Source organism: Pelobates fuscus, chromosome 1 (genome assembly GCF_036172605.1).
Source record: "Pelobates fuscus isolate aPelFus1 chromosome 1, aPelFus1.pri, whole genome shotgun sequence".
NCBI lineage: Eukaryota > Metazoa > Chordata > Amphibia > Anura > Pelobatidae > Pelobates > Pelobates fuscus.
The window spans coordinates 377,251,130-377,278,741 of NC_086317.1; the positions used below are offsets into that span (position 1 = coordinate 377,251,130).

The window sequence follows — 27,612 nt, forward strand, 5'->3', positions numbered from 1 at the left end:
TAGTATTTATTTATATAGCACATTTAATTGCAATGTTGTTGCCCAAAGTGCTTCACAGTTACATTAAAACATACAGTTATAAAAAATTAGCAGGTGTAAAAGGCTTTGTCTATGACATCACTTGCTGCTGCAGCCTTGCACAGGTCAGAGTATTTTGGCGGTTGCCATCTTCAAACGGTCGTATTTTAAAAACTATAAATCCTACAGTGAAGAGCTTTATATTGTGAGAATCACAAGACCCAGACCTACATTTTGATGTATAGTATGTCTCCGAGATATTAACAAGGAAGGCACAGTCGCAGTTTAGAAATTGCCCTTCAAATGCGAGCTTTGCAGAGTGGCGTTTCAATGAATGTCAATGGAAGGCGTGAGTTGCAAACAAATGGTCATATTGTGAAAACTATCAGGACTATGGCTTAGCCGTGGACATTTCTAGTGGCAGCAGGGATAGCTGAACGTTTTGATATAAGATTTGTGTAGGTGGGCCTGAAAATGAGGGAGTGGTGGCAGTTTAGAAATCATGTCCTGATTTTTCAGCTTTTGCCAGCTCCCACTCTAGCTTTGCCATTCATTCCTATGGGACAAATTTCGCCACAAGAACGACGATATTCCGTGAACCATTCGGCGAAACGTTCCACAAAGTAATAGCAATCCGATCGGGAACAATCTGCACGTTTTGGTATATTTTTGTCTATGTAGTGTAAAAACTGTGGGAGGAGTTAGGGTGGCAAATTTGGCTATAATAAGAATAATAATAATAATATATATGTGAGATAACATTAAGTGGTCTTGCTATGCAAGAACACTTAACTAGAAAAGCTACAATTTCTGGGGAAATTGTGAAGTGTTCTTGCCTCCACCAGTAGTCTACAACTGGAGTGGGCGGAGTAACTGTTATTATTTATTTATATAGCACATTTAATTGCAACGTTGTTGCCCAAAGTGCTTCACAGTTACATTAAAACATACAGTTATAGAAACCATTAGCAGGTGCATGTCTATGACATCACTTGCTGCTGCAGCCTTGCACAGGTCAGAGTATTTTTGCGGTTGCCATCTTCAAACGGTCGTATTTTAAAAACTATAAATCCTACAGTGAAGAGCTTTATATTGTGAGAATCACAAGACCCAGACCTACATTTTGATGTATAGTATGTCTCTGAGATATTAACAATGAAGGCACAGTCGCAGTTTAGAAATTGCCCTTCAAATGTGAGCTTTGCAGAGTGGCGTTTCAATGAATGTCAATGGACTGCGTGAGTTGCAAACAAATGGTCATATTGCGAAAACAATCAGGACTATGGCTTAGCCGTGGACATTTTTAGTGGCAGCAGGGATAGCTGAACGTTTTGATATAAGATTTGTGTAGGTGGGCTTGAAAATGAGGGAGTAGTGGCAGTTTAGAAATCATGTCCTGATTTTTCAGCTTTTGCCAGCTCCCACTCTAGCTTTGCCATTCATTCCTATGGGACAAATTTCGCCACAAGAATGACGATATTCCGAGAACCATTCAGCGAAACGTTCCACAAAGTAATAGCAACGCGATCGGGAACAATCTGCACGTTTTGGTAAATTTTTGTCTATGTAGTGTAAAAACTGTGGGAGGAGTTAGGGTGGCAAATTTGGCTAGAATAATAATAATAATAATAACTAGAAAAGCTACAATTTCTGGGGAAATTGTGTGAAGTGTTCTTGCCTCCATCAGTAGTCTACAACTAGAGTGGGCGGAGTAACTGTTAGTATTTATTTATATAGCACATTTAATTGCAATGTTGTTGCCCAAAGTGCTTCACAGTTACATTAAAACATACAGTTATAAAAAATTAGCAGGTGTAAAAGGCTTTGTCTATGACATCACTTGCTGCTGCAGCCTTGCACAGGTCAGAGTATTTTGGCGGTTGCCATCTTCAAACGGTCGTATTTTAAAAACTATAAATCCTACAGTGAAGAGCTTGATATTGTGAGAATCACAAGACCCAGACCTACATTTTGATGTATAGTATGTCTCTGAGATATTAACAATGAAGGCACAGTCGCAGTTTAGAAATTGCCCTTCAAATGTGAGCTTTGCAGAGTGGAGTTTCAATGAATGTCAATGGAAGGCGTGAGTTGCAAACAAATGGTCATATTGTGAAAACTATCAGGACTATGGCTTAGCCGTGGACATTTCTAGTGGCAGCAGGGATAGCTGAACGTTTTGATATAAGATTTGTGTAGGTGGGCCTGAAAATGAGGGAGTGGTGGCAGTTTAGAAATCATGTCCTGATTTTTCAGCTTTTGCCAGCTCCCACTCTAGCTTTGCCATTCATTCCTATGGGACAAATTTCGCCACAAGAACGACGATATTCCGTGAACCATTTGGCGAAACGTTCCACAAAGTAATAGCAATCCGATCGGGAACAATCTGCACGTTTTGGTATATTTTTGTCTGTGTAGTGTAAAAACTGTGGGAGGAGTTAGGGTGGTAAATTTGGCTATAATAAGAATAATAATAATCTATATGTGAGATAACATTAATTAAGTGTTCTTGCATAGCAAGACCACTTAATGTTATCTCACATATATATTATTATTATTAAGTGTTCTTGCATAGCAAGACCACTTAATGTTATCTCACATATATATTATTATTATTATTATTATTATTAAGTGTTCTTGCATAGCAAGACCACTTAATGTTCTCACATATATATTATTATTAAGTGTTCTTGCATAGCAAGACCACTTAATGTTATCTCACATATATATTATTCTTATTAAGTGTTCTTGCATAGCAAGACCACTTAATGTTATCTCACATATATATTATTATTATTATTCTTATTATTCTTATTATAGCCAAATTTGCCACCCTAACTCCTCCCACAGTTTTTACACTACATAGACAAAAATATACCAAAACGTGCAGATTGTTCCCGATCGGATTGCTATTACTTTGTGGAACGTTTCGCCGAATGGTTCACGGAATATCGTCGTTCTTGTGGCGAAATTTGTCCCATAGGAATGAATGGCAAAGCTAGAGTGAGAGCTGGCAAAAGCTGAAAAATCAGGACATGATTTCTAAACTGCCACCACTCCCTCATTTTCAGGCCCACCTACACAAATCTTATATCAAAACGTTCAGCTATCCCTGCTGCCACTAGAAATGTCCACGGCTAAGCCATAGTCCTGATAGTTTTCACAATATGACCATTTGTTTGCAACTCACGCCTTCCATTGACATTCATTGAAACTCCACTCTGCAAAGCTCACATTTGAAGGGCAATTTCTAAACTGCGACTGTGCCTTCATTGTTAATATCTCAGAGACATACTATACATCAAAATGTAGGTCTGGGTCTTGTGATTCTCACAATATAAAGCTCTTCACTGTAGGAATTATAGTTTTTAAAATACGACCGTTTGAAGATGGCAACCGCCAAAATACTCTGACCTGTGCAAGGCTGCAGCAGCAAGTGATGTCATAGACAAAGCCTTTTACACCTGCTAATTTTTTATAACTGTATGTTTTAATGTAACTGTGAAGCACTTTGGGCAACAACATTGCAATTAAATGTGCTATGTAAATAAATACTAACAGTTACTCCGCCCACTCTAGTTGTAGACTACTGATGGAGGCAAGAACACTTCACACAATTTCCCCAGAAATTGTAGCTTTTCTAGTTCTTATTCTTATTATAGCCAAATTTGCCACCCTAACTCCTCCCACAGTTTTTACACTACATAGACAAAAATATACCAAAACGTGCAGATTGTTACCGATCGGATTGCTATTACTTTGTGGAACGTTTCGCTGAATGGTTCTCGGAATATCGTCGTTCTTGTGGTGAAATTTGTCCCATAGGAATGAATGGCAAAGCTAGAGTGGGAGCTGGCAAAAGCTGAAAAATCAGGACATGATTTCTAAACTGCCACCACTCCCTCATTTTCAGGCCCACCTACACAAATCTTATATCAAAACGTTCAGTTATCCCTGCTGCCACTACAAATGTCCACAGCTAAGCCATAGTTCTTATAGTTTTCACAATATGAGCATTTGTTTGCAACTCACGCCTTCCATTGACATTCATTGAAACTCCACTCTGCAAAGCTCACATTTGAAGGGCAATCTCTAAACTGCGACTGTGCCTTCATTGTTAATATCTCAGAGACATAATATACATCAAAATGTAGGTCTGGGTCTTGTGATTCTCACAATATAAAGCTCTTCGCTGTAGGATTTATAGTTTTACAAATATGACCGTTTGAAGATGGCAACCGCAAAAATACTCTGACCTGTGCCAGGCTGCAGCACCAAGTGATGTCATAGACAACGCCTTTTACACCTGCTAATGTTTTTATAACTGTATGTTTTAATGTAACTGTGAAGCACTTTGGTCAACAACATTGCAATTAAATGTGCTATATAAATAAATAATAACAGTTACTCCGCCCACTCCAGTTGTAGACTACTGGTGGAGGCAAGAACACTTCACAATTTCCCCAGAAATTGTAGCTTTTCTAGTTATTATTCTTATTCTTATTATAGCCAAATTTGCCACCCTAACTCCTCCCACAGTTTTTACACTACATAGACCAAAATTTACCAAAACGTGCAGATTGTTCCCGATCGCGTTGCTATTACTTTGTGGAACGTTTCGCTGAATGGTTCTCGGAATATCGTCGTTCTTGTGGCGAAATTTGTCCCATAGGAATGAATGGCAAAGCTAGAGTGGGAGCTGGCAAAAGCTGAAAAATCAGAACATGATTTCTAAACTGCCACTACTCCCTCATTTTCAAGCCCACCTACACAAATCTTATATCAAAACGTTCAGCTATCCCTGCTGCCACTAAAAATGTCCACGGCTAAGCCATAGTCCTGATTGTTTTCGCAATATGACCATTTGTTTGCAACTCACGCAGTCCATTGACATTCATTGAAACGCCACTCTGCAAAGCTCGCATTTGAAGGGCAATTTCTAAACTGCGACTGTGCCTTCCTTGTTAATATCTCGGAGACATACTATACATCAAAATGTAGGTCTGGGTCTTGTGATTCTCACAATATAAAGCTCTTCACTGTAGGATTTATAGTTTTTAAAATACGACCGTTTGAAGATGGCAACCGCAAAAATACTCTGACCTGTGCAAGGCTGCAGCAGCAAGTGATGTCATAGACAGGGCCATTTGCACCTGCTAATGTTTTTATAACTGTATGTTTTAATGTAACTGTGCAACAACGTTGCAATTAAATGTGCTATATAAATAAATAATAACAGTTACTCCGCCCACTCCAGTTGTATACTACTGGTGGAGGCAAGAACACTTCACAATTTCCCCAGAAATTGTAGCTTTTCTAGTTATTATTATTATTCTTATTATTCTTATTATAGCCAAATTTGCCACCCTAACTCCTCCCACAGTTTTTACACTAAATAGACAAAAATATACCAAAACGTGCAGATTGTTCCCGATCGGATTGCTATTACTTTGTGGAACGTTTCGGCGAATGGTTCTCGGAATATCGTCGTTTTTGTGGCGAAATTTGTCCCATAGGAATGAATGGCAAAGCTAGAGTGGGAGCTGGCAAAAGCTGAAAAATCAGGACATGATTTCTAAACTGCCACCACTCCCTCATTTTCAGGCCCACCTACACAAATCTTATATCAAAACGTTCAGCTATCCCTGCTGCCACTAAAAATGTCCACGGCTAATCCATAGTCCTGATAGTTTTCACAATATGACCATTTGTTTGCAACTCACGCCTTCCATTGATATTCATTGAAACTCCACTCTGCAAAGCTCACATTTGAAGGGCAATTTCTAAACTGCGACTGTGCCTTCCTTGTTAATATCTCAGAGACATACTATACATCAAAATGTAGGTCTGGGTCTTGTGATTCTCACAATATAAAGCTCTTCACTGTAGGATTGATAGTTTTGAAAATATGACCGTTTGAAGATGACAACCGCAAAAATACTCTGACCTGTGCCAGGCTGCAGCAGCAAGTGATGTCATAGACAAAGCCTTTTACACCTGCTAATGTTTTTATAACTGGATGTTTTAATGTAACTGTGAAGCACTTTGGGCAACAACATTGCAATTAAATGTGCTATATAAATAAATAATAACAGTTACTCCGCCCACTCCAGTTGTAGACTACTGGTGGAGGCAAGAACACTTCACAATTTCCCCAGAAATTGTAGCTTTTCTAGGTGGTCTTGCTATGCAAGAACACTTAATAAGCAGATTTAAAAATAAAAAAGTGACAGAGCTGCTTTACTGTATAACAATAGAAAAAAGGGGAATTGGGAGGGTTGGGTGAGGGGGGAAGACACTGAACATGCATGTCTAAGTAGTGGTGCTGCCATGAAGACCAAAATATATACAAAACACAGATAAGGGAACAGCTGGAACACCAAAAACAACAGGGTTTTTTACGTTTTACAAAGTTAATTCAAATCACCTATCTTGGCAATTATAAAAACAGGAAAGCATAGTTTGAGGAGAGTCTGTGGAAGCAATTTAATCCGTAAGTATTGCAGTTAGCATATTAATCTCCCAGGTTAAAATTAGTGTAGGACCCACCGATATTGGGGTACTGTGACGTAGTAGTGACACGATATGGCCATAACTGAATCCTCAGATCTCTTTGCTAAGATAGATGATTTTAAAACAAACTGTATTTTTTGTGTGTGTGGTTTTCCCTGGGATTTGTTAAAACTTAAAACATTCCACTAATAAGGTAATAGCTAATGATGATTGCTAAACGGATAATAATGGCTACGCATCTGTTTAGATTATTTTCACATAATAGTTTGGATTATCTATATAATCATTTTATTTCTGTTTGTTTATTTCTATGATAGAATACATTTCGTCTTCATTTTCCACATATTGGATATTTGAAAGATCTAGTAAACTAATACTCCAAGCACCATAACCACTACATCCATTGTAAGGAGTCAAACCATCTTTGACTTATTACCTGGGTTCCACCAAGTACCGCTTCCCTCGTACACTACCAGCACTGAAGAGGTAGAAGAAGATCCTAAGCCGTGTTTAGCTCATATAGTAATTAGATTATATTGGCAGTAAAATTCACGGAATATATATCTTCAGAATGCTACCATTGTTTGTTTTATTTATATTCTTTTTTTTTTTTTTTTTTATTCCTTATTTTTGATGTGCATGTTAAAGACAGCATTAAACAGTTTACACTTTAAAAAAATTCATAGCATATCATGTCACACAAGGTAAAGTGTATAGCAAAAAATAGACCGCACCTTCAGATAGGCTAGAAGAAGGATAGGTGGACCGCACCAGAATCCTCACTTTCTGGTTTGACACAAAAGGTGAAGAAGGGAGGTGTGTGCTGTATGCGTTTCCAGAACACTTGACAAATCTGATCAAACTGAGCCTCAATATGCTATCTCCATTGCCGGATCCCTGAGATTGCAGAGGCCGGGGTAGGAAGGTTTCCCCAGTGGGATCGAGAGAACCCCCACCAGATTGCCTCCCACACTAAGCCACATGGTCAGACGGTGATATTTCTCAGTAGATTAGTAGGGAACCTGTGTCTAGAGGCTCTCACTCGATTCAGCAGTAATTCACCTGCATACAAAGCTGTAAATATCTCGATTTTGTACAGTAAGAGCCAAAATTTATATCGGCTGTGCCAAAGAACTCACAAGGCACGCCAGGCCAACTTGGCTGCCAGGCCCCACCCCCTTATTTATATTTATAACGTCCAGTGCACCTGAACGAATGCATTTTCTCAAAAGACCAAAGCATGTATTTTTCCTAAAGCCCTGACATTAGCAGCCCAGGACTGCACTGTAACAGTCTCACAATCCATTATATATTTTTAATGGATGGTACGATATCACCTTCTGTGCAGAATGGAATTTCAAAAAAACTTGTATATTGGCTGATAGAGCAGTGATGACAACATTGCCTTAGAATAGGGAAATCCTAGTTAAACCACCTCACTAGTAACTGTCCTTTGACAAGACACGCAATGATGTATATCAACCTACCTCAAATCCTTATAGATTGTAAGGTCATTCATCATATGTAAATATCTATCTTCTATCATTGTAAAGCGCTGCAGAATATGTTGGTGCCATATAAATGCGATGTAATATTAGTATGATCTGCTTGTTTAGCTACTAGGGGGCAAAGATAGTTCCATTTTAACATTGATTGGATCTTCCACCTGGATTATCTGAGATTACACCATGTTGTGATCAGAATGTTCTTGTTCCAAATTAAAGGAAACCGCTCCAGCAACAGAGTACTTGGTCCACCTAAAGGAGTGGTGGTGACAGTAAAGTTGGCAAGCATTTTTGGTAAATTGATTTAGTTACTATAAAGGGTTGAACTATCTACACCCTTCTAGAAAATATGTCAAATGTAAAACAGTGATTTTCTTATCACATAATGATGATTCCAATAAATGCTTAACTTGATAAGTGTTGGGTGTTTTTTTTTCTTTACCCTCATTAGCTTTGTAACGTTTCGAAAATCACCGAGCCTCTGCTGTGAAAATAAATTATATAAACACTGGGAAACTACTAATATGAAATTGCCTGTTATTATTTGTACATGAGGCATTGTTTTCTTGTACTTTAGCACAGCCTGAGATCTGCTAATCAACATTAATGTCTCCTTTTTTAACCCAGACAAATCCGTTCTTTTTTTTGTTTTTATAAACTCCCTGCATAACTGATCCTGCCACCAGTCTTCTTTTTAACAGAGTTAAAGAATATGGTTACATACTATTAACAGCCAATCAGAGTTCCCATATTAGTTCCTTCATCATTTCTCATAGATCACTAATGGCTTTGCTTTGGTACGCTGGGTATCCCATTACTCTCAGCCAGCAGAATGGCTGCCATTGATTCTTGGAATATCTAGTCCTTAACAGCTGATGGCTCTAGGTTTAGCTGCTGTTGAGAGTAAGCTACATTGCGCAATGACCCTTATTTCATATCTAAGTTGTCTTGCATTATGTATTGTAGCTGCAGAACCTGTCAAAAGAAAAAAGAAAAGCTCAGCCTCTGTTAATTATAATAATAGACTAGACATAAGATGCTAAATTGACACTCTTAAACTTCTTCTCTGGACAGATTCAAGGTTTCTACGTTCATACCATCAATGTTGTGATTTTATTTTTATTTTTAAACATTTGATGTGTTTATTTGCTATATCTGGTCTTTCCAGTAATGTGCTATGTGTTCTTGTTCCCATGGCAACTTGGATCTTAGGAGGCTATCCTTTCCCTTTCATGTAATGTTAATATGTTAAGTACTTGCCCTCTCTTACTCTTCAGATTTTCCTTGTGTGGCTATGACAGTAGAAAACAGCATGCACGGTCGGTCTTGGCATTTTACACTGTATATAGCATGCTGGCTATTATTTTTGATATGCTGCTAAATGAATTTAACATATTTCTAAGTAATCTCTAATATTTAGTGGGGATTTTTTTGTGTTTAAAAATAAACACAATACATCTTACACATTAATGCGACAAGGAATTATATAACAAATTAGAGCACTCCGTAGTAATCCAAAGAGCTGTGCTTGGGTGTTTAGAGAAACAATTGATTTTGTGTGTGCGTGTGTGCGTGTGTATATATATATATATATATATAATTTTACTCTGTTTGAAATCTATTTACCTGATTTTTTCATCTGTCGATGTAGATGCCCAAGTTTAGTATGAAATAATACGAACTGCTCTCACTACCTAGACTTGAAAGTCTGTGTTTGCCAACCTGTTGTAATAGGAGTGGTCATAATACATTCTGTAAAACAGGCACTGAATATTGAAAATATGCCTCATCACAATATACTGACTCTTTAGTCAAACTTTGCGTTTATAAAATTCAAAAACATTGTTTAGAATGTAGCCCATGGAACAGCGCAGTCAGGGGAGTGGGCCTTGACAGAGCCAGGAGTAGGCAGGGGAGTAACCAGTTAAAGGGGTGTGGTTATTGGTAAATGGGGGTTGGACTATAGGAGTATATTAAGCGGCCATTTTATGACCAAGGGACATTTTAACTAAACTGACACTTACCTGGTAATTGTTTTTGGCAGGTCTGTGTTGGTTTTTTCTTTTGTCTTGCAGATCATGGCATCAATGGAAGAAATCCTGGAGGGAGTGAGAGCTGCTGTGCGGGATAGAGGACTGGCCTGGCTTCACGAGCAACTGGGGGCTCAGGGTCCCCCCCCTACAACCCCTGCGGCGGCTGCACGGCGTTCCATGAGGAGGGCGAGACCGCCCCAGCGGCTGAGCCCGGGCATGGAGCCGGAAGTCGGCAGACGGAGGAGCCCGTCAGCGGAGTCTGTTGGGGCCCTGGATGAGGTAGCGGGCCCCAGCGGAGTGGATGTACCGCGGCCGGCACCGTCGGTCCGACGCGGTGCTGGCCGGGCGCGGGCAGCAGCTAGGCCGAGGCCTACCACGCGGTGTGCGCCCCGCCGGGAGGCGGCAGGCGGGACGGTTGCGGCTGGAGCCAGGACCCAGAGCAGATCGGATGGTGGAAGCAGTGAGCGGTTGCGGCCCGGTGAGTCAGGGAATGGCGCTGGGGCTGGGCAGCGGGCGGGGGGCAGAGCGGAGGCCTCTAGTGATCAGGCGGTCCCCCTGATGGCAGGGGGAGCCCCTGGGCAAGGGGACACATCGGGGGCGGCCTCTAGTGGGGCCAGGTTCAGCACAAGGGACGCAGACGGCGGGTCCGCTCAGCCAGGTACATTGGGGCCGGCAGGGCCCGCGGCTTTAGCAGACAGAAAACGCCAGGATAGACAGGCGGAATCCCCAGTTCGCAAGGCGGCCCAAAAGGGGCCAGGTTCAGCAGGTCGGGATAGCTCCCAGGACTCAGCTCAGGGCATGGAGACAGGACGGGCTGGGAGAGAGCGGGAGGGCCGCAGGGGCGGCTCCCGGGGACCGAGGGGTCTCTCGCGGAGCCCTAGGCCGCATCGCAGCAGGGAGCAGCACGGCGTCAGTGCCAGGCATGACAGGAGGCAGGCTGACGGGTGGAGGGGTAGAGAGAGGAGCAGGTCTGCAAGCAGGTTTAGCAGAAGGAGATCGGCCTCAAGGGACCGGAGGTGGAGGCAGCGGCGCAGTGCGTCTGGGTCCTCAGGCAGGAGCTCGCCAGGTCAGCGGCGCAGTGCTTACGGCCGGGAGGGCCAGGCAGGGAGTCGGGATATGGTGCGGAACTACAGGCATGAACATAAGGAGGTTGGGCGGGTATGTGATCATGTGGACACACTACCCAGGTGTCGTTCTCCTTGCAGGTCTCGCAGCACTACACCCGCGGTCCTGAGGCAGGGCCAGGCTGACGGGAGTCGGCGCCAATTGGATGCTCCGGAGCCAAGCATGGCGGACGGAAGGGAAACGAACCCACAGCCTTCTGCGGCTTCGGGCTCAGGCGGTGAGTCAACTGTTACACCACACGCAGGAACACTATTGAATTGCTTAAAATCTTTCTTAGATTCATGGGCGGGTGGGGAAATGGCTTCACCTCAGTTTGGGAGAGTGTGGACGTGTGAGAAAGGCCAGGGGTTACAAGGTAGGGCCGTGGGCCCAACGCCGGATAGCGAAGTGGGGTTATCTGTGTCTGAAACTAGTAAGGAGTCGGGGGACAAGGTAGGTATTGGGGGCGAAATTACCGACGCTGCGCGGCAAAACGTGCACGTGTCTTTTTCGGGCCCATTAGGTTGTCATCTGAAAATGGACATCAAGGAGAAAATTTGGAAGGGTGAGTTTGTGGAGGTTTTTTCCTTGCTCCCGCTGGAGGAGTTCTTAGACATGAAGGAGGAGGACAAGAAGGACGCAAAGAAGGAGGAGGAGGAGAAAAAGCGTAGGTATCGGAAGATTCCTAAAACGTTTGGGAACTGGCTGCGGGCCTTCTGTATCCTGGCCAGCGTGATAGGGGAAAAGTCGCCGGATAAATGCTCCCAATTGTTTTGCTACCTAGATGGGTGGGGAAGCGTACCGGACCTATGGCGGGGTCGCCTGGTGGCGGTACGACGAGCAGTTTCGCCAGAGGTTAGCGGCGAATCCCAGCATGCGGTGGGATCAAATGGACCTTCCCCTCTGGATGCGGCTCATGATGGCGCAAAAGGCTGCGCCCTTTCAAGGGACGGCCGGTGCGGCCCCTGGGGGACCTGCATCGGCCGGGCAAAAGAAAGGCTTCTGTTGGCTCTTTAACGAGGGCCAATGTAAGTGGGGTGCGTCGTGCCGGTTTAAGCACGAGTGCTCAGGTTGTGGGGGTGCACACGGAGCCAGCCGGTGTTTTAAGCGAGGTAAGTCTGCACCAGGAGCGGGAGCCGTTGGAGCGTCGGCCCCCTCCGCTGCCGCGGGGGGCAACCCCGGTGAAAGTAGGCGAGATGCTGCCGTGGCTAAAACAGTACGGTAACCGTCAGGACGCTGAATTCTTATGGCACGGCTTTACGGAGGGTTTTTCTATACCGTTTCAGAGTAGGGATGTGGGGAGGTTATGCAGTAATCTCAAGTCGGTGGGTGAACACCCGGGAGTTGTGAGGGACAAGTTGCTGAAGGAGGTGCAACTGGGTAGGATGGCTGGGCCGTTCGAGGCTCCGCCGCTGCCTGACTTGAGGGTATCCCCGCTGGGGGTAGTCCCCAAGAAGGAGGCGGGTAAGTTTAGGTTGATTCATCATTTATCATTCCCGAAAGGGGCGTCAGTAAATGATGATATCGATGAGGCCCTGTGCTCCGTATCGTATGCATCATTCGACCATGCTGTCGAGTTGGTTCGGAGAGCAGGGCGAGGGGCTTTGATGGCGAAGGTGGATGTGGAGGCAGCATTCCGGCTCCTTCCTATCCACCCAGACTGTCACCATTTGTTAGGGTGCCTTTTTGAGGGTAAGTTTTTCGTGGACCTGTGCCTACCCATGGGTTGCTCCATTTCGTGTGCGTATTTTGAAAAGTTTAGCACGTTCCTGGAGTGGGTAGTGCGCAGGGAATCGGGCGGGGGTACGGTGGTCCATTACTTGGACGACTTTCTGTGTGTGGGCCCGGCTGGGTCCGACAGATGTGCCCAAATACTGCGGGTGTTCCAGAGGTTAGCCCAACAGTTCGGGATTCCTCTGGCCGAGGACAAGACAGTGGGCCCGACCGAGTGTCTGAGTTTTTTAGGGCTGGAAATCGACTCGGTCGTGGGGGAATGTAGGCTGCCGGAGGAGAAGTTGAGGGTGCTCCGCCAGCAGGTGCACGCGATAAAGGGCGCTAGGAAAGTTACGCTGCGGGGACTGCAGTCCTTGCTCGGCAGCCTTAATTTCGCTTGTAAGGTGATCCCTATGGGAAGAGTTTTTTGTAGATTGCTGGCTAGGGCTACCTGTGGGGTCCGTCTGCCGAGTCATTACATCAGGGTGTCGGTTGGTATGAGAGAGGACCTGGACATATGGGACCGCTTCCTCACTGAGTTTAACGGACGGGTGTTTTTCAGGGATGTGATGAAGGCATCTGGCGAAGCCGGGCTGTTTACGGACGCCTCGGGGAGCGTTGGCTTTGGGGCTTACCTTGGGGGCAAGTGGTGTGCCGAGGTTTGGCCTGAGGCTTGGTCCGAGAGCCCCTTGATTCGGAACCTCGCCTTTTTGGAGCTTTTTCCAGTTGTGATAGCGGTGTCACTATGGGGCGAGGAGCTCAGGGACAAGAAAGTTATCTTCCACTCTGATAATATGGCAGTGGTACAGGTAATTAACAGTCTATCGGCTTCGTCCCTGCCAGTGGTTAGGTTGTTGCGGCAGCTAGTGCTCTTGTGTATGTCTTGGAACATTGTCTTCCGGGCGCGGCACGTGCCGGGCCTGCTGAATGTGGTCGCTGACGCTCTGTCTCGTTCACAGTGGGTGCGGTTCCGGGAAGCAGCGCCGGACGCACAAGCGACAGGGCAGGCATGCCCGGAGGAGATGTGGCGGCTCGGGACGCTGTGCTTGGGCGATACATAAGGAGCTCACTGGCGCCGGGGACTTGGACCGCTTATACTAAGGTTTGGTGTGAATGGGAGGAAATGTTGTCCCAGGCGGGAGCAGGCGATTCTGCAGCGGGTAGGTTGGACACGCTGTTGTGGCTTCTTTGCAGGTTGGTGGCAGGTGGGTCATCCCCTTCTAGGGTGGAACGCTACATGTCTGCGTTAGCCTTCCTGTTCAAGTTTAACGGGTGGGAAGACCTGACCAAACATTTCTTGGTAAAGCAAACTTTGAAGGGTTTCAAGAAGGGCAGGAGGTCTGTGGATACGAGGAGGCCTGTGTCCTTTGCCACCCTTCAAGGGTTGGTGGGGTTGTTGAACGAAGTGTGTAGTTCGGCATTTGAAGTAACTTTGTTCTCTGTGGCTTTCGTGTGGGCTTTCTTTGGGGCTTTTCGTATTGGCGAATTGGTGAGTGCCAATAGGTCGGGGGCATCGGGCCTCCGGTATGAGGATGTGGCTATAGAACAGGACAAGGTCGTGATTTGGCTCCGGCGCTCGAAGACGGACGTCTTCGGAAAAGGTAAGAATGTTGTCCTGTCTTCACTACCAGGGTCCCCGGTGTGCCCGGTTGCGTGTGGGGACGTGTTTTTACGGGTTCGCCCGCAGGTTGGTGGTTGCTTCCTGATTCATGAGGATGGGAAGGCGCTGTCGCGCTTTCAGTTCTTGCGAGTCTTCCGCATGGGGTTGACGAGATTGGGCTTGCAGCCCGGACAATTTGGTACGCACTCCTTCCGTATCGGGGCTGCGACTGAGGCGGCGCGGCTCGGGCTGGGGGAGGAGCGGATAAAACAGATTGGGAGATGGGAATCCATCAGGTTCCGTGCATATGTAAGGCCGGAAAGGTTGGTGTGAATGGAATGTTGTGGATGTGGGAAAAGGGTGCTCTGCCGGTTAACTGAATCTGTTTCCTTTCAGGCTTGGTCGCTTGGCTGGTGGGTCACTCGTTTGTCTACTGGGCGGAGAAGAGGGCCGCAGTTCGGAGACAAGGCACACAACTGGGTTTTCTTCTGGACACAGTGGACCTTCGGTGGTTTGGTTTTAGGGGTTTCAGCTGGCAGAGTATAAGTGGTGAAATTTTTGGGATGTTGTCCAAGGGGTTTGCCCCGGATATATTGTTGATTCACGGTGGGGGCAATGACTTAGGTTTGGTCCCCCAGAAGGTGTTGGTCAGGAGAATGAAGAGGGACCTGGACAGGGTGAGGGCTCTGGTCCCTGGAGTTACAATAGTTTGGTCTGAAATGGTGCCGCGGTTGAACTGGAGGCATGCCAGGGACCCGGCGGCTGTGGCACGTTGCCGTGGTAAAGTAAATAAGGCCATGTCTGTCTATATTAGGAGACTAGGGGGGGTCCCAGTGAGGCACTTTGAATTGGAGGGCGGGTTGCCCGGTTATTTTAGGCGGGATGGTGTGCACCTGTCTGATGTGGGGTGTGATCTACTAAACTTAGGATTCCAGGAGGGTATTTCCAAAGCCCTATTTATGTGTGGTGGGGGTCGCTCGAGACATTAAGGGGTCAAGTCTCTTGCTATGGCGGGATAGGGCTTGGGTAATTGGAAGGTAGGAGGAGTATAAATTGGTTAGGCTGGATTAAACTGGAGTGTGAAATGGTTTGTGGGTTCGAGCTCATCGGTGGCTCCGAACCAGGTGGTGTAGGGGGGTCTCGGTACACCCCTACAGTTTAAAAAGTTATGGATATGGGGCCTCTTTGGTAGGCCATATGTTATGTGTTAATTGGTTATTTATAATGTTATTTATTGTTATTGGCGGGGTCATTGCCGGGGGTAATTTATGTACGGTGGGGGGTGGAGGTATATTTACTTTTGTGGCAATGACCCCAATTTGTTACCTTGTTTATAATAATAAATAAAGCTGTGGACTTTTTTATTCCAACAGAAATACGGTGTCTGTAAGTTATTGGGGGGTTTGGGGTAAACAGCGCACCTGCCGAATAATCGACTGTGCGCATGTCATGTAGCCCATGGAACAGCGCAGTCAGGGGAGTGGGCCTTGACAGAGCCAGGAGTAGGCAGGGGAGTAACCAGTTAAAGGGGTGTGGTTATTGGTAAATGGGGGTTGGACTATAGGAGTATATTAAGCGGCCATTTTATGACCAAGGGACATTTTAACTAAACTGACACTTACCTGGTAATTGTCCCTCCCACCCTCCCTATTGTTTTGGAGTTCCCGTTTGGTCACAGCGGCGGGATAGGGCTTGGGTAATTGGAAGGTAGGAGGAGTATAAATTGGTTAGGCTGGATTAAACTGGAGTGTGAAATGGTTTGTGGGTTCGAGCTCATCGGTGGCTCCGAACCAGGTGGTGTAGGGGGGTCTCGGTACACCCCTACAGTTTAAAAAGTTATGGATATGGGGCCTCTTTGGTAGGCCATATGTTATGTGTTAATTGGTTATTTATAATGTTATTTATTGTTATTGGCGGGGTCATTGCCGGGGGTAATTTATGTACGGTGGGGGGTGGAGGTATATTTACTTTTGTGGCAATGACCCCAATTTGTTACCTTGTTTATAATAATAAATAAAGCTGTGGACTTTTTTATTCCAACAGAAATACGGTGTCTGTAAGTTATTGGGGGGTTTGGGGTAAACAGCGCACCTGCCGAATAATCGACTGTGCGCATGTCATGTGTTTGGCCACTGGGCCTATCATTGCACAGCTTCAGACATGTAGATTTTGAAGTGCTTATACATAGTTATCATTGCACATGTTAAAATATCGGGACACATATCACGCAAGTTAGCATTGCAAAACTGTACAGGGCTAAATGGGTATGTTATTTCATTGTCATATAAAGTACATTTCCAAACTCAACAAAGAACCAAATTGGAACAAAAAAAAATAAAGTGATAGAAGATGGGCGATAAGGAATATTTTGGTACAAATCAAAGTGTTTTAAAAAAAAAAAAAAAAATAGAATAAATATTTAGCAGTTCAAGCTGCACTGTCACTTATGAGAATTGGCATTTTTGTCCATTATTCCCCATGTTAACCTGTCTGTTTGCATAGTGGAATTTGGAGGGGGGCGGGGGTTTCAAGTGTACCTAGTGTACAATAAAATGAGGGTCTATATTGTAGACTGAAGATCCTCAGTAGATTTTCTAGCATGTGTGCAGTGAGGTGCCATAGGCTTCTGTTGTGTATCCTGGAAGATGCCTGTTTTGAACACATGCTTAGAGTGAAGTGTGATGGAAAATGTCAAGATCTGGCAGGTAGAAGCTGTTGAAGCCCTGCATGTTGCCATGTTTTGATGAAAATCTGCTCACCCACAAGTCTCTACTTTCTTTTCAGATATATAGATATTGATTTCAGTTCCATGGAACCAAAAAATGCGTTTTTCTTTTTTTTTTTTTTTTTTTGAAAGATTCTGTCTTTAAGAACAGATCATAAGTTAGTTATTCTTGCTGAAATCAATACACCGGCTAAGCTAATTTTATAGATTTTTTTTTTTTTACATAAAATAAAGCTAACCTTTTAATTAAATAGACTAAAGCAGGCAATTCACTTTATCATAATTAAGTGTTTATATTTGACTTGTAGCTTGACTCTTGTGGTAGTCACACAGACTTTAGATTATTAAATACATACTTTATTTATTTATGACTGGTATTTAAAAAGCGCCAACATATTCTGCAGCGCTGTACAATTAGAGGAGAGCAATATATATATATATAGACAAATACAAAAGGTAGAGAGAGCCCTGCCTGTAAGCTGAGATCCAGCCATGGAAGCTCTAGTATACAAAGTGCCTAGCTAGATAGCCCATGCACTTACAATCTAAAGCGAACTACCTCATTGTGAATGAGGTATCCCTTTATGTAAACTTAGGTCCTATAATGAAAACCCAAAACATTGTTCAGAAACTTTGCTAACTGTATAATTCTGATTTAAATCCCCTATTTCCTCTTGTCTCGCTAGGGTTATTCAATAAATGTGATATATATATTAAATATAATATGTTACTGCCATCTTCTGGAAGTCTTTAAAATAACAACTTGCTGCACAATATATGATTAAATGTTACAAGAATGTTACGTTAATTATGTCTTTAAAGTTAATTATTTATATAAGCTTTGCAGTAAAAATATGGATGCCATAGTGGAAATGTGTTGCAAAAATAGGATATTAAGCTACCAGTATATTTAAAGGATCACTTACCTTTATCCAGCGTCGGGCTCCCTCGGCGCTGGTGACCTCTCCTCCCCCGCTGGCGTCAGCTCCCAAGCTTTCCTATGGACGTTCTGCACGCTGGATACGAATTTCGCATCAATCGTCGCAGAAGCGCCTCTAGCGGTTGTCAGGAAGACAGCCACGAGAGGTTGGATTAACCCTGCTATGTAAACATTGCAGTTTCTCTGAAACTGCTATGTTTACATGTGAAGGGTTAAAACCTGGGGGACCTGGCACCCAGACTAAAGTGTCCCTTTAAGCAAAAAGCAAGGCTCGTCCGTGTGTGCTGAGCTTACATATCTCATGAGTTAAATATCTGTTAACTTGTTTTTTTTTTTATCTAAAGTGTGTATGTGTGTATGTATATATATGTACACACACAAACACACACACACACACACACACGTGAAAAGAATAAGATGAACACCCCACAGTTTTTCTCTTGTAGCCCACCTTCTATAGCTTCCCTGCTTCCATTGATGTAAATGGAAGCCAAATGCACATGTAAACCCATGCACATACAGCCCCTTTTGATTTCAGTGGGGGGAAGCACTTGGCATATACGTAACTCCAATGAGCATTCTCAATGGCACTGTTCTTTACATGCAAACCTTTCACCTAAGGACAGCTGGCATGGAGAATGCCTTTTAAGGCGGTAATGGGAAGGATTCTGACTATATCCTGACCTCAGAAAAGGTAAGATTCAGAACTAATCTCTGCCTCCACCCTCTAGGTGGAGGCAACTTAAGAAGCCTCTACCAAAGAATAAATTTTATTCATTGTAAAACAAATTGCGTAATCTGTTGCATATATGTTTAACGAACCAATTAGACATTCTTGATTTATATATTTATTTATTTTTCCCCCAGACATACCTGAAGGATATTCTGAGAGACATTGGAACATACAATGTGAAAGGAACACACAAAAATACATGGGAGCTGAAACCAGAATACAGACATTACCAAGCAGAAGATAAAAGTGATTAGCGTTGGATAACACCAAAAGGAAAATAAGGATGACTGGCCATTATTTGCAACTAACATCAGCTTATCAAACTCACCATTTTACCTTCTAGACAACACAGAGGCCTCTGTGACAGTAAAATGTTTTTGAATATATTTAAAAAAAAAAAAGGTTCTTTGATCCAGATTGGCGTTTAATACACAGTATTTTGCAAAAAATAATAATATTTTTGATACTTTATATCCATTTTTGTTAAAAGCAGTTAACTTCAAGCCAAAAAAAAGCGAGGTTTGTTTTTGTCATCCAATTGCAATTTGTGCAATGTAAAAGCAGCATGGAAGTGATAAAGTGTCACTAACAGAAAGTGGGGCAAATTCTCAATACTGTGTAAACCAGTTGATATCAGCACTATCATTCTTTTAGTTCCCATGGTGATTGCCCCACATTTAGGGATAATTGGCTGTTTTGTTGGTAATGCAGAAAATCCCTCCAAGAGTCACATGAAAAAAAATGTCCTGTTTCTCTGGAGTCAATGCACAACATATAGACAAATTCAAACTGCTTTTTTTTTTTTTTTTGCTGTGTTCAGAATTGTCTTCCCAGTCTGTTTGAGTAAGGGTGTGTTTTTCTCTGTTTATCAGTTTCAGTCATTCCTCGGGTTTCAGCCCTGTGAGTGTAGGCTTGTTTGTGTCGGCCAAAGGCTAACATTGTCCTTTTCCGTCATTCTAAACATGGGCTATGTTCTTACTACAACTTATAATAAACAGAATGCATTGCAGGATTCGAATTTTAGAATTTAGTGCTTGTAACTCACAATACTATATTGTACAAGTAGTAAAAAAAATCTTTTTTTGAAATGTCAAAAATATTCAAACCTATATACTTTACATTTCTAGCAATACATTTCCAAGATGATTTAATACCATGTAAATGGCTGAGACTATGCAAATACCGATAGTATGTGGATCTGTATATATTTCTTAAGGGACACTTCAAGCACCATAACCACTACAGCCTACTGTAGTGGTTATGGTGACAGGAGTTGCTTGACTTAGTATGTGCTAGAACTGTTTAACATCTACTGTGGGGCAGCACCAGGACACTGGGCATGATTCTTGGAGTGTTATTTTTAACAGAGCAAATACCTGAGTTTATGAAAAAACAAAGTTAAAATGTTGCCCCGAATTTGCAACAGAAACGCAGGCTTGTGTTGGTTTAGAAAATGTTTTCATTTGAAATACTAGTGTAAGTGTGTCTTTATAAATAGAGAAATAATTGCATAAAAGTAAATGGATTAATGAAATGGAAAATAAATGTTCTGTTATTTTGATTTTAAACCATTCTCTATTTTCCGTTAATAAAGTTACGTTTTCCTTTTTATATATGTGACTATTTTTTACAATAGGCTTATTAACTTAATTCTAAATGACAGCAAATTGTAAATTGATAATGTGCAGCTGGTTATTATGGTGAAATTATTGTGAAACCTACAGTTGTAAAACAACTGAATTTTTCAAGAATTTTTGTGGCCATCAACATGTTAAAACGTTACGCTAAGTTAATCATCACAGGACAAAGCATTTGTGGAGCATACTTCGTAACAGCCATATAGCAGTTTCTTAAATTATGTCAACTCTTGCCATTTTCATGTATCAGAAGAATTGTATCTTGTAAAAATCAGTTAGTAGAGCATTTTTTTTTTTAAATCCCAATCAGTGTTATCCAGTTTGGTCAAAATTGCATTTACAATGAGTTTATTGTTCTTTATCAATGCAGCCTATGGGGGAGAGGGGGTGCTAGACCCAGGAAGAGCCCGAGTTTATATCAAACAATTTCTAAACACTTTTTTTTTTCTAGTATGTCCCTGTTAGCAAATGCAACACTTATTTTTTTATTTTTTTTATTTATTTACCAGACAAAAATTAATAATCATGGAAAAAAGAAGATAAAAAATGTTACAATCATGGGGTGCTGCTAGGTGGCAGAAATACTCTTTAACACAAGAGTACATTTTATGAACTCTCCCACAGATATTTTCTGCATGGATAACTTTGTGTTATAGAGGTCTGCATTAAGAAAAGACCAGCTTCCGGGGCGGGGCCTGACCGCCGGCGGGATCAGACGTGCCCCGTCTGAGCTCCCGCTCCAGGGTCCGAAAACCGGAGCTAGCTGGAGGCCAACCGCGCATACTGACCCACAACAGGAACCACACTCACCCCCAGTCCCTGGGGCACCCGGGGATACCGCCCGAGCACCGACCGCAACCCGACAGAGGCCCGGAGTCTGCTGGAGCTTGAGCCGGGACGAGACGGCCGCTCTCCCGGGTCTCCGGCCGGCGTCTCGCTCTCCCCCCCCCCTCTGGACCGGGGGGGTTATCCCAGTCTGCAAGGGTGCCGGCCGCCGCACCAGGCCGGCTGTCCAGGCGCGCAACATCCACTGGACGGTGCTCTTCTGGAGGGCCGCAAGATGGCCGCCAAGCGCCAATCCAGCATGCAAAAGCACAGTCTAGCTGAGTGAACAGAACCCAGCCCGACCAGCACCAGACCGCCTTACGGGCGAAACTCCCGTGCACTCTGCTAAGCCAGCACCAAACCCACTCACCGCAGCAGAAGGCAGAGGGGGGGCACACCGCTGATGGCAACCAACCATCTACACCAGCCTACCCCGAAGATCTAAAGCTCCACACCTGTTCACAAGATACTGCCACAACTTCAGGGCCTACACGCAAAGTGCCCGCTCTGCGAGACGATGTACAGGCGAAGCAGACATCAAGAAGGTACCGGAGCACTGTCCGCTTGGGGCGCACGGGACATGCAGCAGCGGGAAACCTGAACAAAGCCCATGATGCCGGGGCACGGACTCCCACAGCATCTCAGGATAGCGACTCCCTGCAGCGGCAGCCAACGTCGCAGTGTGGCGAGGACACAAGCGACACTCTGCACCGACGAAACTCCACCAGCGGGGAATCACCTACCGAGAGTCTTACAGCCTCCCTCCAAGCTGGAAATTGGATGAGGGCGCAGAGAGATCTCAGACGCTACAGGGCGCAACGTGGTGAAATCACCAACATAAGACTTTACCCACACTCACATAATGCAGGACTCCTGTACTAACCCTCACTTTCGCATGTTAAGTTTGTTTAGTTTATTTTATTATTTTCAAGCCAAGTATGACCGTATAACTAATGGCAGGCCTCAAGATCTGGCGTGGGTTAGGTACCTAGGGTGGACTGGCTGCAGGTGCCCTGCGTCAGTTTTACACTTCCCCGGGACGCCTGGGGCCTCTACCTGCATGGCTGTCATGCCCAACCCCTGATTGCCGAGGACTATTCTTACTTCAGATGAGCTTAGTTTTCTTTTTCATTGATTTATTTTGTTCTGCACATATCGATATTTTACATATGTCTGTCCCATTCATGCAGTGGTGCTCTAAGGGCAATGCCATAACGTAGGTTACTTACTGTCTCCAATGCCCAGTATCTTATTTGCCAAGAGAGTTTATTGCTTTTATCCTACCAGTAGGTTAGACAACTTAGTTCTGCTAAATGTGATCACCCTCATGACCTGCACCAGAACAGCGCAATTATAATAAATACAGGCTATGCATGTTAGGCTCTACTTATGGTATATAACTAATTTATGTTACTAGTTTAAGTTATACTTCATTCTCTTATTTAGTCCGCATACCAGTCACGTAGATTACTTTGTTTAGTGGATATAGATGGCTTCAGCTTACCCAGTATGCACGTTATCATGGCCTTCACTAACCAAGCAACAAAGCTGATTTTACTGCCTAACTACATACTCAACCGCACATCACGCAAGGCGCACAGAGCACACCATAAATACACTGTTAATACACATGAGCCCTGGTTATCTTACCATACCGTCTCCACCAGACGTTAACTCTAAGGCACCTATCGTATGCACCCGCCTACCCCAAGTCAACACTTTAGTCTAACTTTATCGGGACTACCTTTCATTATTAAAAATGTGCCGATATGCTATTGTTCTTCCTCATTAATATAAAATGTGCACAGTTCCTCATGTCACACAACTGTTATCATCCATTTGATGTTATGCATGTACCAGCCGCTGTGACGGCGCAATCTTGTTCGCTTAACCTATGCACGAATAAAATAAAGAATATAAAAAAAAAAAAAAAAGCCCAGCTTCCAACAACCGGGGCTGCTCCCTCTTCTATTATATTAGTGTTTGGGACTACTGGACATTGATTTTCACAGACTTAATTCATGGCAGGGCAAGGCCACCTGTGGAACCAGGGGGAAAGCACAATCAATATTTCCAGTTAGTTCCCCACTTCCCTCAGTGTGCCCAGGAATCCTGTAGGTTCCGCACTGAAGCTGTATATATGCACGTGTCCTCTCCTGGTCCTGCCATCCAGGCTCTTCATGCTCCTGATATATCTTGCTGTTTTGTATGTGTGTTTGTTTTTGTATTATTCTTGTAAACGGATTTACTATAAGACAGAACCAACATGAATGACATTTTTAATACACTGCAGCATGTTGTAATAGCCATATCTATATTGAGTGAAAAAGATATTCGGGATTTTTGTGCTGGTAAATTTATTTTACAAGCAATATGCAGCGTGTCCTGTCTGTCTGTTTAGAACTCTGGCTGACGCCTGGACTGTACAGCTTAGGCGAGAGTACGTTTCTTTGTTCAATGATTTATTTATTTTCTCCCAAGCGAACTTGAAATGAGGTGGTCATAGGTGGGCTATGCCCTTTATTAACTTTGACTTGGTTGTCATTTAAGCAGGGAGTACAATACAGTAGTGCAATTTTTCCCTTCTTGTTTTCATAGGCTACACTATAATTTGCTATAGTTTTGAGTTTGCCTGATTAGGACGCTGAGTGTATGTGTATAGGATATATATATATATATTTCTTTTTCCAATTTGGCCATTCATAGCTTCACATTTTGTATAGTTTTAACATTCTGTACAATCAAGAAACAGCTGGGGGTGATTTTGCTGTTGCTATGGTAATATCTTGACACCTTTTTAGCTCCACAGTAATTCATATTTGAGCATATGGCCTGTATACCTGCCCAGATGTAGAGGAGTTTCCACCTGCAGAAAGACTGGGATACAAGCCAGTGCATGTCTTATGTGTCAGATTGCTATGTAGTCATGCTGTGCTACACATTTTTTAATTCCCCTGTTCCTTGCACTTACGTTTGATTTGATATTTCCCAAGGTATTAACTTCACATAGCTGTAGGGAGTCATAAATTAACCCCCAATAATACCAACTGCAGGGCTAGAATGTAGGAACTAGTGTAGTGAGATCTACTGGCCCACATGTTGTAACTGGTCCAAGATGTCTGATGTTTTTACGAGGGTGTTTAATGGGCTGCTGCTGCTTGGAATACTGTGTCATATTCATTACATGTGGTCAGGGAGGTATCGTAACTTCTGCATAATTTTCCTGGGTCACTCTGGCAACCTTTTTCAAGCAGTGAATTATAGACAGACACAAGCACTCTAACTTCCCTACTTGGGATTCAATATCCTTACGTTGGGCGAAAATAGATCAGGGGTTGGCAACCTTCGGGACTTCAGATGTTGTAGACTGCAACCCCCCTGATGCTCTGCCAGCATTATGGGAGATGTAGTCCACAACATTTGGAGTGCCGAACGATGCCTATTCCTAATATATTTTTTCGGCAACTGCTGTAGTGCAGGAGTGGAAATGATAAAACCAGCTACAGTGAAGAATCGGGTAAAGACAAGAGCTAACCGGTTGACAGAATAGGTGTATATGATATATAAGTGATTTTAAGTAGCCTTTTAAATTTTAATTTGTGTGTGCATGCTGTTCCTTTAACTGTATTTTGTATACATTTTGGTCTTTACGGCAGCACCACTACTTAAAAATGCCTGTTCTGGGTGTGCCCCCAATTCCCATTTTTTTTCTGTGTAGATTTGGAATCCAGACCACCCACCCACTATGGGTGGCCCTTTGTAGGTGACCATTTGAAAGCATAATTGAGGAGTCTCTGGAAGCAGTTGAAGCTATAATTATCGCAAGTTAGCATGTCAATCTCCCATGTTAAAATTCATGTAAGACCCACTGATATTGGGGTACTCTGACGCAGTGGTGGGTTTAACACAATATGGCTTTATGATGTAACTGAATCCCCATATTTGTTTGCTAAGATAGGTGATTTTAAGTAGCCCTGTAAAATGTGAAACTGTGTTTTTATTTTTTTTTTTTTATATATTTTTTTAATTTTTGTTGTGTATAGAATTATAACTGGATTAGCTTTCAATGCCCAAACAGCAACCCTGTGACAGAATCAACATGATATTATGTAAGACAGGTCATGCCAAACTAACTTAATTGTGTTCTATGGAGATGTTACTACAAGTATAGATCAGGTTGTTCCAGTGAATGTGATCTACTTGGATTTTTCTAAGGCATTCAATACAATTCCACACAAATGATTACTATTAAAGCTCAAATCAGTTGGTATAGATAATAGATCAGGTTCTTGGATAGAATATTGGCTTTAAGAAAATAAAGTAGTTGTAAGTGCCAAAAGTATGTCCAGGGCCACACTTAGGAATGTTTATCTAATTTATAGACATGACTTGTTTTCACTCGTTTTTCTTTTTTTTTTTCTTTACTCTTTAAACTTTGACTCCTGCTATCTATCTAGTCAGTTTAACAGGGAGAGAGGCTTTTTATCTAGTCTTATTGTTCTACTTTCCTATATCTGTCCAGTGTCTACTTTTGATACTTTTAGGGTCTCTAGGATAAAGTATAGGGATTTTTTCAGCATACACTAAATAAGACCTCATTAGACTGGTACCCTTGTTCTTACCTCCAGCTTACCCTGGTTACCTCCAATTTATTTTTTGGCTTAACAACCTGTCTACCTTTCAGACTGATAAATTGTCTATATACAAGGGGTATGCTTTTGTGTTTCTGTGCTATAATAAGCCTTTCTAATAAAGCTTACGTACTCGTATATTTTAAGCACTTTTTTTTTAGGTCCCCTATGGGTTTTTACAGCTGACAATTTGGTGGAGTTGTTGTATTTAGAGTGGACTATTATTCCATTTACTATAGGATACTAACTACATTATTCCAGACTTCACCTGCCCAACTTGAGGAGGATTACGTAAAACTTTTTGTTAAACGGTATAGGGTCAAGCCCTTCGGACATAACTGGAGTGTCCAACTGGTGAATAGATCCAGAGGCGGGTCTCTAATTAGACGGTTTAGGCGGCCGAGTAAGGCCTTGCGCTGCCTGGGGCCTCGCGGCCACCGAAACCACCTAGGCAAACTGTGTTAGGTCCTCTGTCAGTGACCGAGGACCCGACACCAGGAGGGGGGCCAGCAGCTTGCTGGATATGCCGCTGGGTGCGAGGCCCCTCCGTGCCGTCTACCCGGGAAGAGAGTGCACATCGCAGATACCGGAGCACCCATCGCAGAGCTGCAGACTATGTGTCTTGTGAATTCTGACCAATCAGAGCATTGCCGCGGATTACCACGGCAACGCTATGACCACAGGACCACCAGGGAGAGAAACAAGGTATTTCCCTCCTTCTCTCCCTGTATTTCCCCCCACAGCATTAACCCTCACCCTCTCAGTATCCTCCCAGCATTAGCCCTCTCCCTCCCAGTATCCCCCCAGCATTAATCCTCTCCCTCCCAGTATCCCCCCAGCATTAACCCTCTCCCTCTCTGTATCCCCCCAGCATTAGACCTCTCCCTCCCAGTATCCCCCCAGAATTAACCCTCTCCCTCCCAGTATTTCTCCCCAGCATTATCCCTCTCCCTCCCAGTTATCCCCCCAGCATTAACCCTCTCCCTCAGAGTATTGCCCGCACAGCATTAACCCTCTCCCTCCCAGTATCCCTTACACAGTATTACTCCCTCCCAGTTCCCCCCTTAAAGTTTTACCTTCATCCCTCCCAGTATCCCCCCCTCACACCATCACCCCCCCTCCCTCACACCATCACCCCCCCTCCCTCACACCATCACCCCCCCTCCCTCACATCATCACCCCCCCTCCCTCACAATATTCACACCTCACAGTATCAGCCCCCCTCCCTCACAGGTAGAAAAAAAAAAGGGATAATAGGCGCTCACTATAGTGAATTGTGAACAGGCAGCAGTATACAAAACAAGGATTCCCAGGACCTTGTGAGTAGATAGAGAGAACAGAAAATGGGTGCATACCGCGCCTAATAATTATATAAATACAAAATGTACATACATATATCTCCGAAGAAGCCTTATTAGGCGAAACGCGTCAAGTGGGACATGCTTTTATACCTTTGTTTTTTTATTCTGTTTGCCTATATTAAAGTATACTTTTAATAGATACTTTTTATATTGATTTTCTTAGCTGCTTTCTGGATCCTGCATATCACTGGTGGGGATTATATCACCCAAGCTGTTCATACTAGAGCAAGTTTTATGCTCTACAAATTGTACATTACTATCTTTAATTTCACCA

General features: G+C 43.5%; 1 protein-coding gene across 2 annotated transcripts in view; it reads left to right on the forward strand.

Moving 5' to 3' along the window:
• GTF2F2 (general transcription factor IIF subunit 2) overlaps positions 1 to 19,597 on the forward strand; it is a 239,614-nt gene extending 220,017 nt beyond the window's left edge. For both annotated transcript variants that reach the window (XM_063425989.1, XM_063425990.1), the window contains one exon: positions 19,019 to 19,597. In XM_063425989.1, coding sequence (XP_063282059.1) covers positions 19,019 to 19,138 — 120 coding nt within the window. In that variant the 3' untranslated portion in view covers positions 19,139 to 19,597. The remainder of the gene's footprint in view (positions 1 to 19,018) is intronic.
• The last annotated feature ends 8,015 nt before the right edge of the window (positions 19,598 to 27,612 follow it).